At 44.3% G+C, this 17,428-nt stretch overlaps 1 protein-coding gene across 4 annotated transcripts in view; it reads right to left on the reverse strand.

The window, feature by feature from the left end:
• Nucleotides 1-7,923, reverse strand: part of SH3TC2 (SH3 domain and tetratricopeptide repeats 2) — a 58,849-nt gene extending 50,926 nt beyond the window's left edge. For 3 of the 4 annotated variants that reach the window (XM_081233973.1, XM_081233972.1, XM_081233975.1), the window contains exon 1: nt 7,666-7,814. In XM_081233973.1, coding sequence (XP_081090099.1) covers nt 7,666-7,717 — 52 coding nt within the window. In that variant the 5' untranslated portion in view covers nt 7,718-7,814. Of the gene's footprint in view, nt 1-7,665 lie in introns of all 4 variants that reach the window. The other variant, XM_081233971.1, reaches the window with a different exon arrangement.
• Nucleotides 7,924-17,428: the final 9,505 nt, after the last annotated feature.

Below are 17,428 nucleotides of genomic sequence, written 5' to 3' on the forward strand. Positions count from 1 at the left end.
CCCGGCCAGGAAGAGATAGACATCACCACATAGATACAGGTATTTTTCTTAAGTTCCCCAAATGATTCTGATTTAAGCCAGTATTAAGAACCATACATCTGGTGCGATGAATTGGGAGATTGGGATTGACATGTATACACTGATGTGTATACAGTGGATGACTAATCAGAACCTGCTGTATAAAAAATAAATAAAATTAAAAAATTAAAAAAAAAGAACCATACATCTACATAAAGTTTTCACACTTTAATGAATGTATGAATCACCTGGGGCTATTGATAAATTGCAGATTCTGCCTCAGTAGCTGGAAGCCTGAGGTTCTTCGTTTCTAATGTGCTCCCAGTTGACCATCCTGCTGGTCCCAGGATCACACTTGGAGTGGCAGCCTGCTTCTTTACACTAGGACAGAGTTTGAAAACTGGTATACCAGAGGCCACAGGCCACAGAAAACCCACAAACACTTTTCTTTTTTCTTATCTTTTTTCCCCCTGCACAGTGAATTTTTTTAAAAAAAACAGGAGAAAAACAGAGATTTTATTTAACGTACTTTTTATATAACGTGAAAGTCCACTTGAGGAAATGAAGATCTAAAGAAGAGGAAAAACCTAAAGGATTTTATACTAGGTTGAACAAACACAAGCAACTGAGGAAAAGTAACTAAAATATTGGGAGAGGCTAAAGGAATTTAAGAATTATTTTAACAAGCTGTTGGGGGGGTTTTTGGGTTTTTTTAACATCTTTATTGGAGTATAAATGCTTTACAATGGTGCATTAGTTTCTGCTACCGCACAGTGAATTTTTAAGGTTTAAATTGCTCTACATCATTTAGAAATCAGGATGTTTTACATAACCCAGATGCTTGGCTTTGCTTTGAAAACTGGAAGAACTATGGTCTGGGACCCTCATGCTTATCTGGCAACAGTCAGCTGGGACTGAGCGGTCTCTGCCACCAGTATGGGGCATTTGTCCTCTGGCCATCACGGTCCCCAAACTGCCAGCTCACGTATTTATACCCAGCCCTGGCAAACTTTGTGAGTCTGTCCCTGTTGTAAGGCTCCATGAGAAGAGACAATGGCCTGAGAACCATGAGGGCCTGTGGCATGAGCCTGCCTTGAAGAAGGAAGTTCATGATGGTGACCCTGGTTTGGGGGAGAGCGTAGGGCCCACAGCTCTTAAAGGACACGTGAGGTTTAGAGCAGAAAATCGCAGTTTTGCAGAATGTGATTTGTGGATAGTCTGCGTCAGAATTATTTAGTTGCTTGTTTTTTAAAAGATACCTGTACCAAAAAAAACTTGGAGTAAAAGATAGAAGAGTATCTGCATGACTTGGGGTAGCCAGCAATTTCCTAAACAGATGGAAAAATTACTACCCACAAAAGAAATAATGGGGGCTTCCCTGGTGGCGCAGTGGTTGAGAGTCCGCCTGCCAGTGCAGGGGACACGGGTTCATGCCCCGGTCTGGGAAGATCCCACATGCCGCGGAGCGGCTGGGCCCGTGAGCCATGGCCGCTGAGCCTGTGCGTCCGGAGCCTGTGCTCCGCAACCGGAGAGGCCACAACAGTGAGAGGTCCGCGTACCGCAAAAAAAAAAGTAATAAAAAAAATTTTTTTAATTAAAAAATAATTTTAAAAAAGAAATAATGGATAGATTGGAATACGGTAAGTGCCCTACATATGAACCTTCAAGTTGTGAACTTTCAAAGATGCGAACGTGCCCAGAGAAATTACAAAGAGAGACAAGAGGAAGAAGAAGTAACTGAAGAACCAAAGAGTTTCACAATGCAGGAAATGGCAAGGGGCTTTTCTTTATTTGAGGAGGCACTGTTAGTTTTTGAGGCGCAGGACCCGAACATAGAACAGTACACGAAGGTTGCACCAGCTGTTTAGAATGCAATCCAGTGGTACCGTGTCATCTAGGATGAGAAAAGAAGAGCTACTACCCAGACATCACTGGATCATTTTTTCAAGAGTGTAGATAGAATTGAACCCAGCAAGGAACCAGAAGCTGTGCCATCAACATCAGGTGTGAGTGAAATTGCAGCTTGCCTTCTGTCTCCTATTGCTGACGATCCTTTAGCTCTACCATCTCCCACCTCCTCCCTCTCCTCCAGTAAGTAACTCTTCTTGCCTGTTCACTCAATGCCAACCCCTGTATGCCAGCTGTTGTAATGTACTACTGTACTTTTCAAGGTACTGTACTGTAAGATTAAAAATGGTTTCTTTATTTTTTGTGTTTGTTTTTTTATGTATTATTTTTGTGAAAAGTATTATTAACCTATAACAGTACAGTACTATATAGCTGATTGTGTTAGTTGGGTACCTAGGCTAACTTTGTTGGACTTACGAACAAATTAGACTTACGAACTCGCTCTCAGGACAGAACTCATTCGTTTGTAGGGGACTTACTGTACATTAAAAGCAAAAACTTCTGTTAGCCAAAAGATGTAATTAAGAGAGCGATAAAGGTGACAGAATAGAAGAAACTATAGACTATATGTGTATTCATCAAAGAATTTAAATCCAGAATATATAAAGAATGCTAAAAATATTTAAGAAATAGATGGGTAACCCACTAGAAAAATGGGCAAAAGCCTTGAATAGGCATTTCACCAAAGATAATATCCAAACAGCCAGTAGATTTATGAAAATTTTTTCAAGTTCATCAGGGAAATGAAAATTAAAACCACAGTGGAACACCTCTACACAGATTGGCAAAAATGAAAAAAAACAGGTAAAGCCAAGTGTTTGTAAGGATACACAGCAACCAGAACTCTCATGTACTGCAAGTGTGAGAATAAATTTTGAAAATTTTCACTTTGGAAAACTGTTTGACAGTATCACTTCAAGCTGAACATATGCATAAGATTCAGCAGTTCCACTCCACTATTATCCCAAATAATACATACATGTCATCACAAGAATATATCTACTAAAATACTCAGAGCAGTAGTAATTCATAACAGCCCAAACCTGGCAACGACTCAAATGTCCATCTACACTAGAATGGATAAGTAAATGATGACATATATAATTAAATACAATATACCAATGAGAAGTAATGAATTACAGCCACAGGAAGCAGCATAGTTGGATATATTCACCTTGTGAAAATTCACCAGCTGTGTACATATAATTTCATGTACAATTCTGTATGAATGATAAATTTCAATAAAAAGATGAATTTTAAAATATTCCTGGAGCCTTCTCACTTACTCCCCTGAGAACATCTAGGGGTAGAGTCTGGAGACATGTATTTTTACCTAGCACTTTGGGGATTTCTGATGTTCTCTATAGTGTGAGAATTTCTGGAGTAGAAAGAGCTAATTCACCAACTGTTTTGGGACCCATGAGCCAGAAGACAGCTTCTTGAGAAACAGTAAAGAATCTGGAGTAAAAAACAGTAAAAAATCAGAGGGAGCTCTATAATGTGAAGAACAGTTGCACAGGGATTAATTAATAATTAATTAATTAATAATTAATAATTAATTAATTAATAGTTGCACAGGGATTTACAGTTTACAGAGCTCTTTTAAACATGGAATTATATTTCAGCATGAAAGATTTGAAGACTTGAGCTGGGCCTTGAAACAGAACCAGAGACCAGGGCTTCCCTGGTGGCGCAGTGGTTGAGATTCCGCCTGCCGATGCAGGGGACACGGGTTCGTGCCCCGGTCCGGGAAGATCCCACATGCCGCGGAGCGGCTGGGCCCGTGAGCCATGGCCGCTGAGCCTGCGCGTCCGGAGCCTGTGCTCCGCAATGGGAGAGGCCACAACAGTGAGAGGCCCGTGTACCGCAAAAAAAAAAAAAAAAAAAAAAAAAAAAAAAAAAGGAGAGGCAATAATTACAGAAAACTAATATTTGAAGGGAATAAAAGACCACTGAGTTTCACTCCTAATTTTACTGTTGAGAAACTAAGGCCCCAGAGAGGAGTAATGATTTTACCAGGATCACACAGCAAGTCAGCAATAGAGTCAAAGGCCATCCAGATCATTGGGTGCAGACCTTGCCAGTTCCACTACATAAACCCAACCTCAGAATGCTGAGATCTATGGTTTCCAACTTGGGAAATATTTCACTCACAGAAACTTGCTGGAAATGAGAATTCACTCCTCTTTCTCCTCTCTCAGTCTCTCCTTGATCCCACCCATCCACCACCACTCCCAACTTTAAGAAGATAACTAAACAGTATACATTTCCCTGCATTCTTTTCTTCTCCACCCACATTTTTTTTCTTTGACCTGACAAGCATACAACCAGGAATTTTTATGATGTAAACCCACATTCTCCTTGTTGGAACAAATACCAAATTAGAATTACAGCTACATTTATCTACATGAATATATCTTAGATCATAATGTTGAGCAAAAAAAAAAAAGGCAGTTTGCATAATGATATCATTTTAAGTTTAAAAATCTTCAAAATAAATTATTTGCAATGATACGAGTACACAAATATGTAATAAAAGCACAAAACCACTGAATTCATGAATGTGATTAATTTGGGGGAGGGAGAGTAGGTAGTGAGATTGGGAAGAACTACCAGGGGACCCTAATTGTATCTGTAATCTTTTATTTTTTCAAAAAGTAAAAGAAAAATAAAGAAGTTCTGAAGCTAATATGACAAAAAAAAATTTGCATATTGTTCTCATAGTCTCTATTATCAGTATGTTCAAAGTACCTCACGAGTTTTTTAAAGCTCAAATGTGAAGCATCGTTTACTATTGTCAGCATTCACCCCCCCATCTCCTATAATTTTACTGATGATTCATATTTACCAAAAAGGTTGAAAGGAAAGTTACAAACAACAGCGATCAATGTAGGCAAATGTATCTCTCCCACATCCTCTGCTTAAGGGTGTAAGTCTGCCATATGTCTTCAAGATAGTGTTGAAAGATAAAGGGGCAGTGCTAGAAGCTTTTAGACCAACAAATCTTGACATGACTTGCTCTGTGATCCTAAGTGAGCAATTGTAGTTTAACAGTGGCAAGAATTTCCAGGGGTCCAGAAGCCAGAAATAATGGCAGTTACTAGAAACCCATCCCCTGCCCACATGCAATCAGGAGATTTATGTGAGTAAGTAAGAAACATCACGGAAACAGATGCTGCAGGCAGAGTCCGTGTGTGAGAATGCAGCACACCTTGGGGGTGTCAGGGACAATGTTTGTCATTGTGTCACACCAAGGCAAACCAGCTGGGCAGCTGTCCAGGGCTTAGTACTGTCAAGCCTTCTCCTTTCCTGCCTCCCTAACCCCTGAGGACTGTTGGTCCTCACTGTTTACTCCCACTGAAACAGACACAATGACTGAAGCAGCCAAAGCAGGAGCACAGACTCCTACTCCAGTGGAGTAAGGAATAGGAAGAAGGGATGTGGGAGTGGTCCCTATTAGCTAACAATAAAACAGCCCACAATTACTGAGGGTTTATCAGAAGCCAGACACTGTGCTAAATCCATGAGATGAATTATCTGATTTAATCTTCACAAAAGCTCCGTGTGATAGATACTATCATTAGATTCATTTCACAGACAGGAAAACTGAGGTTCGAAGAATATGAGACTTGCCGAAAGTCACACACTATTAGGGCACTCCAGCATGTGTCTCATACTTTGTTCTATTTCTCTAGGATAAATAGGGGGAACCTAGAAGGGGCTGTTTACAACAACTGGCCTCAGACCTATAACACCATATCATCCTCCCTAGGGAAATCCCCTGACAAGTACAGAAAACAGTTTGGGGAGATGGCATGAAAAGCCTCAGTAGAAATAAATATCAGGCTGACTCCTGGTGAAAAAGTGAATCCAGGATGCCAACCAATTCAACAGCAAAAATCTGGTGAAACAATAAGATAATTGAATGATAGTATTATAAGAACTTTGAGGATGTTTTCTTCAAGGTTGGTTGGTTGGTTGGTTGGTTGGTTTTGAGCTGCAGAATTCTTTTACATGAAATCTTGGGTTGAACAACAGGATGTCAAACAGGAGCTGAAGCTGGGTGTCAGGGACTAGGAGCAGAGCTCCCCCTAAGATACCTTCACAGGCTGAGTTAACCCCCTCGTTTTATAGATGAGAAAAGGGAGGCCTAGAGAGAGAGCATGATATGCCAGGGTCATAGAGATGTGATTAATGTGCTTTGTTTTATTTATTGTGCTTAATTAACTGTGCGCCAGGTTGTTTTAACTGTTTCACATGTAGACTTAATCCCTACCACAACCCTATGAGGAAGGCATAATTATATCATAAAATCTACAGGTGAGGAAACTGAAACACAGAAAGGTTAAATAAATTGCTCAAGCCAAATCAAAGAACTAAGATCAATCCAGACACTCTGGCCTCAAGGGCCAGGTGATTAACTGTGAGGATGCCTGCCTAAGAGGAAGTAGACTGAGTCAGATCTAGAACCCAGGTCCCTGCCTTACAGACCGGTGGTCCTTCATGTTCCCACAGCCCCCATGCAACTTCTGCTCCCATGGGGTGCAATGACAACAGGATTTAGGGGGAGGGTTTGAAAAGTATATACATCTTAGAAATCTGGAGAAGCTTTCTTCCATATTTGTTTCCTAGCTGAAGGTCATGCCTTTGTGCCAAGGGCATTTGCCTGCTTATAGTCTAGGGTGGCTTAGTCTGGGAGTCTTTCCCTGCTGGAGGTACCAAGGTGCCTAGGCTGAGACTTCAAGCAGAGGAAGCAGAACGTGGCTGCTTCAGATTCCCTTTAGGAACCTCTAGTGCCTTCCATGTTGTCGAGCCCAGGTCACAAGACTACAGGGGGAAGTCATCTCTTAGAGAGTAGAAGGCCTTAGCTAGAGGTTCTCCTGGGCCCCCCTCCAAGGAAACATGGCAGTGCTCCAGGAAGATACGGAATCCTAACAAGGGTTAGGAATGATTTCTTGGTGTAATGCTCTTCTGTCTCCCAAGCAAGTCCTCCCCCAAAGCCACTGATAAATGCCATACACGAGACCACAGAGCCTCACCTTGGTCTTGCTGTGAAAAGAAGCGAGGAGCTTGCATTAAGGTGACCAACAACCCCAGTTTGCCTGGGACTGTCCCAGTTTTAGCACTGAATGCATCCTGGGAAAGCCCTGGGTCCCAGTGAAACTGGCAAGGTTGGTCACCCTGTGTCAAGCCTCAGATGACTTGACAATTCTTAGAGCAACAACTCTGTGACCTCAATTTGACGTACAAAAAAAAAAAAAAAGAAAAAAAAATCACACTATAACAGGTAGGAGGCAGGAAACTGCCTGTTTTTCTCCAGAAACATTAACCCTGACAAAAATAGGGTTGAGTGGCTTAGGCCAAGTTTATGACCACTCCTGGGCCCCAGAGGAACTAACTGCCTGAGCTTTCTTCCTGAACTAGGGAATCTTGGGAAGAAAGGAAGGAAGGGCTTAGTCACACCCTGGGAATGGCAGCCAAAAGCAGCACTCTCTCCTCCTCCTAGAGCAAACTCAAAGCCTCTTTCTTCAGGAAAAGTAGATGCTTCCCAGGCTTCACTCCCTTTTCACAAAGCCAGAATGACAAATACTGAGTGAGGAAGGGAGAAGAAGAAGCCAGAAAGTACAACCATCTCCCCATCTTTAGAAGAGTAGCTCCCCCAACCCAGCAGATCCCTAAGCCTTCACTGGACCCACCACCTCAGCCAAGCCACAGGCCGGGGCCCCCCAGGAAACTCACCTGGCCCCCAGGACAGACTCGGCTCCCAAGGGATGCAGAAGCAGCCACCCATGTGTGCACCATCCTCCCCGGGCCAAGGCCCCTGGGAACACCAGCCAGAGGAGCACTGGGAGGGGACAGCCTCCCAGCGGTGTCCCTCCTCCCACCTCCTCCCTGGCACACAAGGGACCGAGTCCTGCTCAATGCACAATGCAGTCTTTGATATCCTGGCTGCGGCAGCAGGCCCGGGGAGGATGGGAGGGGCAGCCCAGCCCTCAGGACCCGTAGTCCTTGCACTGTCAGGCCTCTGACTGGGGAGCTGAGCTCCTCCCTGCCTCTCTACAGATTGCTTCATGCCTATCAGGCTGTGGCACATTCCACACATTCTAGGATTGAGATACACAGTTTGGTTCTTATGGGGGTGGATGGGATGGGGGGGCTGCGGGGGGAGGAGGAATCAAGGCTGCTGCTGTTCTTGCTCCCTCCCTGACTGGCTCGGCCCACACTAACGTGCCTGCTACTCGGAATGGGCTCCCCACCAATCCTCTCTGTGCAGACACCTCCCTTGGCTATCTGGGTGAAGCTGGACCTGTGGACACTGCATCTTACCTCACCCCCAGCAGCATCAGTAAGCCAACGCCCAGCCCTGGCTCCCGAAGTCTTGGTCAGAAGGAATCCAGGAAATCTCCTGATGTAGCCCAGCATCTTACAGATAAGAGGATGGAGGACCAAGTATGTTAAGGCCACAAGTATGCACAAAAAACGGGTCACACCAGACCAAACTCTTGGCCATTTTGGATAAGGATCAGAGCAGGGGGATGCAGTTGATACACTATGGCTGAATTTCAGAAAACCTCCCATGACGTCTCCTAAAGGAGACGGAGACAATATAGCTGAATGCCAACAATGTTAGAGGCGTGACTGATCCAACAGCCTAGCTCAAGGATCATTAATTACTTACTGTTTCCTTAAGGCCCAAAGCAAAGGTCGGTGGTGAGTGGTCCAAAGAGTGCGGAGGTGTGGCCTAGGGAAGGCAAGGGTCCTGACTTGCAGGCTGCTTGCAGACTGAACTTGCGATTAGTCTCACCAGCACTTTAAGGAGGGAGGTGGCCTGGTCAAGGTTATATTCTGGCAGGAGCACTGGGATGACAGTGTGAAGGATAGCCTAGGGGTCAGTCTCACTGGAGTGATCAGGGGTGTCCACTGCACATCCCAGCTCAGCCCCAGGTGACAGGGCCATGTCTCTGAAGTCTGGTTTCAATTTCAGCGCTTACCTGTCTTGACTCCTAGTGACTGAATGTTCACTATAGGTCAGGCACTTACCATACACTATTTCATTTAAATCCCATAACAGCCCCATAATATTAGCATTATCATCTCTATTTTGTAAGTGAGAAAGCTAATGCAAGTATAATTGCCCAAGGCCCCACCATTTATGATTGTCAGATTCAGGGCTTGAACCAGGTCTAGTTGATTCCACAGCCCAGGAGCTTCTCTTTTCTAATATTCACGCTCTTTCCATGACTACAATGAGGAAGGATTTGGTGATCTGATGCTGAGCCCTCTGGAGCCAGCTGAGCACTTACGGAGGGCCCGGGAGAGGAGGGCTGGGATGGGGCCAGGAATGCAGGGACACAGGGTCTCTCTGATCACAGAACTGCCATGGAGGATGTTTTCCTTGCACACATCTGTTTAAAGTTTCCGCTTCCCATAATGTGTCTCATGTCTTTTCCCCTCACCAAAGCACAGTGTTTTAAGTATGAATTAGGATGTTTTCTTGGGCCTAGGATAAAAGGACAAGGGTTCCTTTAGAAAGCAGCCACTCAGAACTTTGGGAGGTACATGGGAATCAGTGAAGAGAAACCATGGTCTAATTTGCACATGATGATGAATGCTCAGACTTAACATTTCTCCTTGACTTGGCTGCACACCATTTCTATACAGGTGCAGCAACAGAGGTCAGTAATTGTAAATGATCAAGACCAACCAATGGAAGGAACCCCAGGCCATCTGTCAGAGATGACACCCTGAGGCAGTTGGTTGAGACACACATTTTGGCAAATCTGAAATAAATGGTTCATTTTGGAAAAAGTCATTGCTTCTCTTGAGACGCAGGAAATCAGTGCTCTTCTGCTTATGGGTAGCTCAGATGAATTAGCAAGAACAAAGAGCTTTCCAGACAAGAGAGCAGCAGGTACAAAGGCACTAAGGCTTGAACTTGCCTAGAAAGCTAAAGGAAAAATGTGTGTGGTTGGAGTCTAGTGAGGCAGGACCGGATATAGAGATGAGGTCAGTGAAGGCAGCAAGAAGCCAGGTTGTGTAGGACTTTGAAGGCCATCTAAAGGCTTCAGCTTGTACATTGTGTGAGATGGGAGCCGATGGAGGACACTAAATAGAGGAGTCATGTGACTGACTTATGATCTTAAAGGGTCTCTCTGGCTGCTCCTTGGAAACATAGGCTGCAGCTGGAATTCCAAGTATGCAGCAATTGTATCAACCGGGAGAGAGATGGTGATGGCTTGAACCAGGGTAATAGCAATGGATATTTTTGAATGAAGAGCATATTAGTCAAAGTTCTCTAAGGGAAACAAATCCAATAGGAGATGTGTGTGTGTGTGTGTGTGTGTGTGTGTGTATGAAAACATGGTACAATGTTCCTCTGGTGTATGACCAGGCATTCTGATTTGTTATGGAAACCAGACACCCAGATTTTTAGGTAAAGTTTCCAAATTTTTAAATATTCGCAAACTGATTCAGAACATCTTGCAAATCACTGTGTGAGCCAATACTTCAGGGCAGATAAACACGCCTGCAGGCCAAATCCAGCCTAAGACCAGCCAGTTTGCCACTTCAGATGAAAAATTGAATTATTTTCTTGTAAAATTTACAATCTAGTTGGCATAATAATACATGCACTTGGGTACGACAATTCAGCAGAAGAACTGAAAGACCATGTTATGGGTAGAATTGTGGCCCCCAAAAGTGATATATTGAAGACAACCCCCAGTACATCAGAATGTGATTTTACTTGGAAATACAGATTGTCGTAGTTGTAATTATTTAGGTTCAGATGAGTTCATACTGGAGTAGGGTAGGCCCCTAATTCAATATGACTGGTTTCCTTATTTAAACAATCAAACAAACAAAAATAAACCCACCCTGTGAAGAGATAGAGACACAGAAGGTGACAATGAACGGAGAAATTAGAGTTCTGCAGCTGCAAGCCAAGGGATGCCAAGGATTGCCAGCAACCACCAGAAGCTAGGAAGAGGCAAGGATCCTTCCTCTGCAGGTTTCAGAGGGCGCATAGCCATGCAAATACCTTGATTTGGGGCTTCTAGCCTCCAGAATTATGAGACAGTAAGTTTCTGTTGTTTTAACCACTCAGTTTGTGATACTTTGTGAAAGGGCAGCCCAAGAAAACAAATGTAGACCACATGAGAGAGAAAAACAACAGGTCACTTATTCAATCACATTATTCAGTGAACAAATAATTATAGAACATCTGCTATACCTAGGCATTGATCTAAGTTGTGAGGATACAGCAGTGAACAAAACAGACAAAAGACTCTCCCTCCTGTAGCTTACATTCTAGTGAGGGGAGAAAGACAAGAAACAGTAAATAAGTAACTTATGCAGTGTGTTAAAAAGATGGAAAATGTTACAGGAAAAAGGAATGGAACTGCCAGAGTAGAAAGGCTGCAGTTTTCAAAAGGGTGGAGAGAGAGTTGTCACTGAGAAGGTGACAAATGAGTGACATGGTGGGCAGAGGGTATCATGGGCATCCAGGAGAAGAGCCTTCCAGGAAAAGGGAAGTGCCAGTGCAAAGGCCCTGAGGCAGGAGCGTGCCCCCGCATGCTGGAGGAAGAGCAAGGGAGGGTGTAACTTGAGCAGAGTGAAAATGGGGCAGGAAGCAGAGGGTACCCCCAAAGGAGTAATTAAAAAGAGTTTAAAGAAGAAGCTATTTACAATAGTGTGGGCAGGGTTAAAGAAAACCAGCAAGGATGATGAGGCACCCCAGGGTTCGGAAGACTAAAAAGCCATTAACATCCTGAAGGGAAGCCTGAAGGGACAAGAGAATGGCTGTTGGAATCTAGAAAGAGCTGGATGCAGGCCAGGACTAATGACAGGAGCTGTGTTATTAATAGTGGAACACAGCTGTGGCCTAGCCAAGGCCATATGTACACAAGGGGCAGAGGAATAAATACTCCATCCGCTCACCTCCCATCTTCCATTGACTGAACACAACTGGAAGCCAAAGGGTGAGAGAGCTGAGTTGAGGATCCCTGTAGAGGCCAGCCTCCCGGGGGGGCACAGAGCAGGGGAGAGAAGGGTGGAGGGGTGATTCCAGAGGATAACTGAAGATTATCCAGTACAAGGGGAGAGGTAACAGCATCCTGAAGATGCAGGGTTTACTGGACCACTTTAAGGAGGTTGGCTTTCACTCTGAGTGAAATGGCAGCCATTGCAGAATTTTGAGCAGAAGAATGATGTGACTTACAATGTGAAAGAATCAGAGGAGCTATCATAGGCTACCGCAATAATCCAAGCAAGAGGAAAGGGTGGCGTGGGCCAGGGTGGTAGCAGTGGAAGTAGTGAGATGTGGCGATACTCCAGCTTATTTTGAAGGTAGAGGCAGAACTGCCTGTGAATGAGATGCAGTCTGTGAGAGAAGGAGGAGTGAAGGATGGCTCCCCATGTTTGGGCCTCAACACCTACGAGGAGCAGGGTAGCCATGACCTGAGATGGGGGTCCCACAGGGCGAGCACGCTTGGCTGAGTGGTTGGGTGAACAGGTTGAGTATAAGAAGTCTATTCTCCATCTGCTTGAGGACGTTGAACAGGCAGTAGGATACGCAAGTCTGGAGTTCAGGGGAAAGGCCTCTCCTGGAATCATCAGTATACAGAGATATACTGGAGACATAAGGAGAAAGTTAGTATGTCCTAATGAGAACAGCAAAGAAAGCTTCATGGAGGAGGTGTGACTGGGGGCCTTGAAGGATGGAATTTGGACAGGCAGACATAGGTGGGAAGAGAATCCCAGACCGAGGAAAAGCCATTAGCAAAGGTGCTAGGATTGGCACTGGGGACAAGTTTAGGAAAAAGTCATTCTGTTTGAATGAGCCGAAGGACTGATAGAGGGAGCTGAGATGTAAGCCTCTTAACTTCTGGTTCATTCACTTATCTATTTATTCATTGAACATTACCATGTCACAACTTTAAAGGCTATTTTTGTTGTGGACATTAATAATAATAAATGCTTACTGAGCTCTTTCATGTTCTGTGAAAAGTCCACATTTAATCTTCACCCCCTACTTAAATATCAACAAACTAAGAGTCTGGGTGACTCACCCCAGCTCACCCGCTCACTGGGCACAGCAGAGTCAGGGCTTGAGCCCAGGAGGGGAACTGCGGGGCCCTGGTCCTCACCACTCTGGTCAGTGCCCGAAGCTCTGCCAGGAGGACTGATCCGCATCTGTGCGGTGTAGACACGCGGCTGTCACAGGTGCAGATAGGTCACCACACCACGGGCGAGGTGACGCCCAGACTTTCCTCTGCAAGGGGTGAAAGTGAGCCCTTGCCAGGGGTCAGCTGAGGAACTAGCCCAGCAGCTCAGGGAGGAGGCCTGGCTGCTGACCTGCTGACCGGGGCAGAGGTCACCACGCTGCCAGCTCTGACCTCACCCAGGACTGCGGACTGCTCTTTCCAAAACGTCAGTTTCCTGTTTCTTGGCTCCCACATCCAACCTGGGGTCAAGGGCAGGCAACTGACGCCTCACCCTGGAAGGTGAGCAGTGAAAGTGTCCTTACAGTAACGTGTCCACTCCCCAACCCCAGTTAAAGATAAAGAAACTGAGCCCCATAAAGACTGTCATTCATTCAACACTTTTAGGCAATTCTGTGGCAAAGCCTCCCTCAGACCTCAAACCTCAGGACTCTCAGTTCAGCGTGCTTCCACAAAACATGACAAATTAATCAGTTCATGTTTTAAAATTAGGTTCCCTAGTGAGCAGGCTGGGATAGGATGGGGTGTGTGTGTGTGTATGTTTGCCAAGTACAAGCCCAAGGTCTGACACTCCCCACCACTGCCAGGGAAGAGAATTTCTCCTCAGTCCAGCTTATCTTGAAGAGGAAGTCAGGTTTTCAGGGAATGGGAGAGCAAGGGGGAGCCCTTCCATCCAGCGAGTCCACCTCAGGTGTCTTTCCTGGGCACCTGGGCACCCACAGCCTGTGCAGCAGCATGGCTGGAAATAGTGAGAAATGGAAGGAACCTAAATGCCCATCAGTGTGGAGGTGGGCAAATAATGATGGTGCATTTAGTCAGCAGTGAAAAAGCATGAAGCAGGTCTAGATAGAGAGTCAAGGGAAGACCTCTAAGACATACTCTGAGGCAAAAACTGAAGAAACCTGTGTATAGCACATACAGTGTGGTCCCATTTACGTACATAAGCACAGTATATATATGACTTCGGATGTATAGGAAAGGGCTCACATTGCCTGATGATGGCGATTTGTTCATTCATTCCACAGATGTGCATCGAGTGCCCTCCCTGTGCCCCTCGCTGGGCTGGATGAGGGATCAGAAGTGAGCAGGGCAGACAACATCCCGGCCTCCTGTAGCCCGGTGAGGGGGTGGAATGGGGGTAGGGGAAAAGGAACATGATGTCTTTTTATTTATGTACTTCTGTGTTATGGCAAGTTTTTCAGCTAGAATGTTTCATGGTGATGTCATAATAAATACAAAACATAGGAACAAAGAGGAGAAGGTGGAAGAAGAGAAGGAGAAGGAGAGTGGCATAGGTAAGCACATTGTGTCAGGGGTGGTCGTGAGAGGGTGACTTTCAAGCTGTTAACACTCTGGATCTAACTTGAGGGATGGTCTCTCGGACTGAGCATCATAGAAGGACGATATCAATTGGAGAATGCCAGACACAATGTCCGCAGCATCTTCGAAGTAAGAAGGCATATTCCAGTAAGAGAAAGCCCCGAAACTCCTCACAGTTTCTTGATGGTCTTCAGAGAGCACTGCCTGTAGCTGATTATAGCTCCCAGAAGAGGCAACTTTTTAATCCACGGATCATCTTCTGGGGCTGATGCCGTGAAAATAACTACACTGTTTTCTGGGAATGTAGTCTTACAGGCAGGGCCTTACACTCTCCTCCCCTGACCTAGTGCCTCCACCTGACCACCAACCTGTTTAAGGGCCTTAATGGGGCTGGGATCCATGACTAATAACAGAGGAACCCTCTTCTTTTCTTGAAGGTGCTACATCTCTACTCAGATAGTCTACCTGAGAGCCGGCTGCACAGTCGGTTTTATGGATACACAGAAGGGCATACCCTTCCCCGCCTGAGCACCTCCCAGCCCTGGGGCTTATCTTCTCTGGGCAGAAGAATCGGCAAGACAAGCTATTGGCCAATAAGTTAACAGAAGTGTTACCACCACTCTGTGGTCTCAGCGATCAACTTGGACATTAGATTTGTGGTCAGGCAACCTAAGTTCAAATCCTGGCTCTGCCATTTTCAAGCTGTATGCTCTTTGGCATGTTTCTAACTTTGTAAATAGCAATACTAATAATAATTAAATGGAGGTAACAAAAAAATTCTCCCTCAAAAGTGGTTGTGGGAATACAGGTGTTTATAGATGTCTGTTTTTCACGTGTGCAAATCGTGTGTGTGTGTGTGTGTGTGTGCGCACACGCATGTGCATTGTTCTACTAATCTTAGGCATTTTCTCCATGCATCTGGAGCTGGCAGGACTCTGAGGAGAAAGGGATGTCCTAGGTGAGCAGAATGTGCCTGTCAACTGTGACAGAGACAAAATTTCAGTTCCAAGTAAAACCAGATCTGCCTGTCCTCAGAGAAAATCAGAAAGGTTCCTTTTGGTTACTTCAGGCAAAGGCATCCAGCCTAGGCCACCCTAGCTGCATTTCAGTCCTTACTCCTACATTGTCTAACATTTTCAACAGACAGGAATTCTACAAACTGTTTACTTAAGGAAAAAAAAAAACCAAAATCTCATGCTCAACTATTTTCATCATTATGATATTTGGCTTTATGACCTAGTAAATATTTTTAAAACAAAAGGAAATGTGTCTGTCTGTCTCTCTCCATCTTTCTTTCTTTTCTGGTGTTTTCACTGATAAATTTCATTGGGTGACACCGGATGAGTCAGCCATTTTCCCTTAAGTTCTTTCCCCTCTTCCTTATGTCATGTAGTTTTGAGTCCCCACACCATTCATGTCTTGCTCCGGTGAAGACTTTGTCCAAGTTCCTCTGGAGGTGGGGTGCCCAGATCTCCATCTAGTTGGCCAATACAGCTTTGTATTCTGTATATAGCTCCGAGGCACTGTCCCCTCCTTTGTTTTACTTACTGTACTTCTATTAATGGATCCCAAGCTTACATCATCCTACTGAGTCAGGAGACAGCTCATATTCTATTCACTTGGAGAGATTTATCAAAATTCAGATGCCTAGAACACTCTATGACATAAATCACAGCAAGATCCTTTTTGACCCACCTCCTAGAGAAATGGAAATAAAAACAAAAATAAACAAATGGGACCTAATGAAACTTAAAAGCTTTTGCCCAGCAAAGGAAACCATAAACAAGATGAAAAGACAACCCTCAGAATGGGAGAAAATATTTGCAAATGAAACAACTGACAAAGGATTAATCTCCAGAATTTACAAGCCGCTCATGCAGCTCAATATCAAAAAAACAAACAACCCAATCCAAAAATGGGCAGAAGACCTAAATAGACATTTATCCAAAGAAGATATACAGATGGCCAACAAACACATGAAAGAATGCTCAACATCACTAATCATTGGAGAAATGCAAATCAAAACTACAATGAGGTATCACCTCACACCAGTCAGAATGGTCATCATCAAGAAATCTAGAAACAATAAATGCTGGAGAGGGTGTGGAGAAAAGGGAACCCTCTTGCACTGTCGGTGGGAATGTAAATTGATACGGCCACTACGGAGAACAGTATGGAGTTTCCTTAAAAAACTGAAAATAGAACTACCATACGACGCAGCAGTCCCACTACTGGGCATATACCCTGAGAAGACCATAATTCAAAAAGAGTCATGTACCACAATGTTCATTGCAGCTCTATTTACAATAGCCAGGACATGGAAGCAACCTAAGTGTCCATCGACAGATGAATGGATAAAGAAGATGTGGCACATATATACAATGGAATATTACTCAGCCATAAAAAGAAACGAAATTGAGTTATTTGTAGTGAGGTGGATGGACTTAGAGTCTGTCCTACAGAGTGAAGGAAGTCAGAAAGAGAAAAACAAACACCATATGCTAACATATATGTGGAATATAAAAAAGAAAAAAAAGGTTCTAAAAAACCTAGGGGCAGGACAGGAATAAAGATGCAGACGTAGAGAATGGACTTGACACAGGGAGGCGGTAGGGTAAGCTGGGACGAAGTGAGAGAGTAGCATGGACTTATATATACTGCCAAACGTAAAATAGATAGCTAGTGGGAAGCAGCCGCATAGCATAGGGAGATCAGCTCAGTGCTTTGTGACCACCTAGAGGGGTGGGATAGGGAAGGTGGGAGGGAGATACAAGAGGGAGGACATATGGGGGTATATGTATATGTATAGCTGATTCACTTTGCTTTAAAGCAGAAACTAACACACTATTGTAAAGCAATTAGACTCCAATAAAGATGTTAAAAAAAAATTCAGATGCCTAGATCTTGTCCAACCTCAACATATCACTATCTCTGGACGCAGTGCTATTGGAGGTCTTCTT

Source organism: Mesoplodon bidens (genome assembly GCF_964165515.1).
Source record: "Mesoplodon bidens genome assembly, chromosome: 4".
Lineage (NCBI taxonomy): Eukaryota > Metazoa > Chordata > Mammalia > Artiodactyla > Ziphiidae > Mesoplodon > Mesoplodon bidens.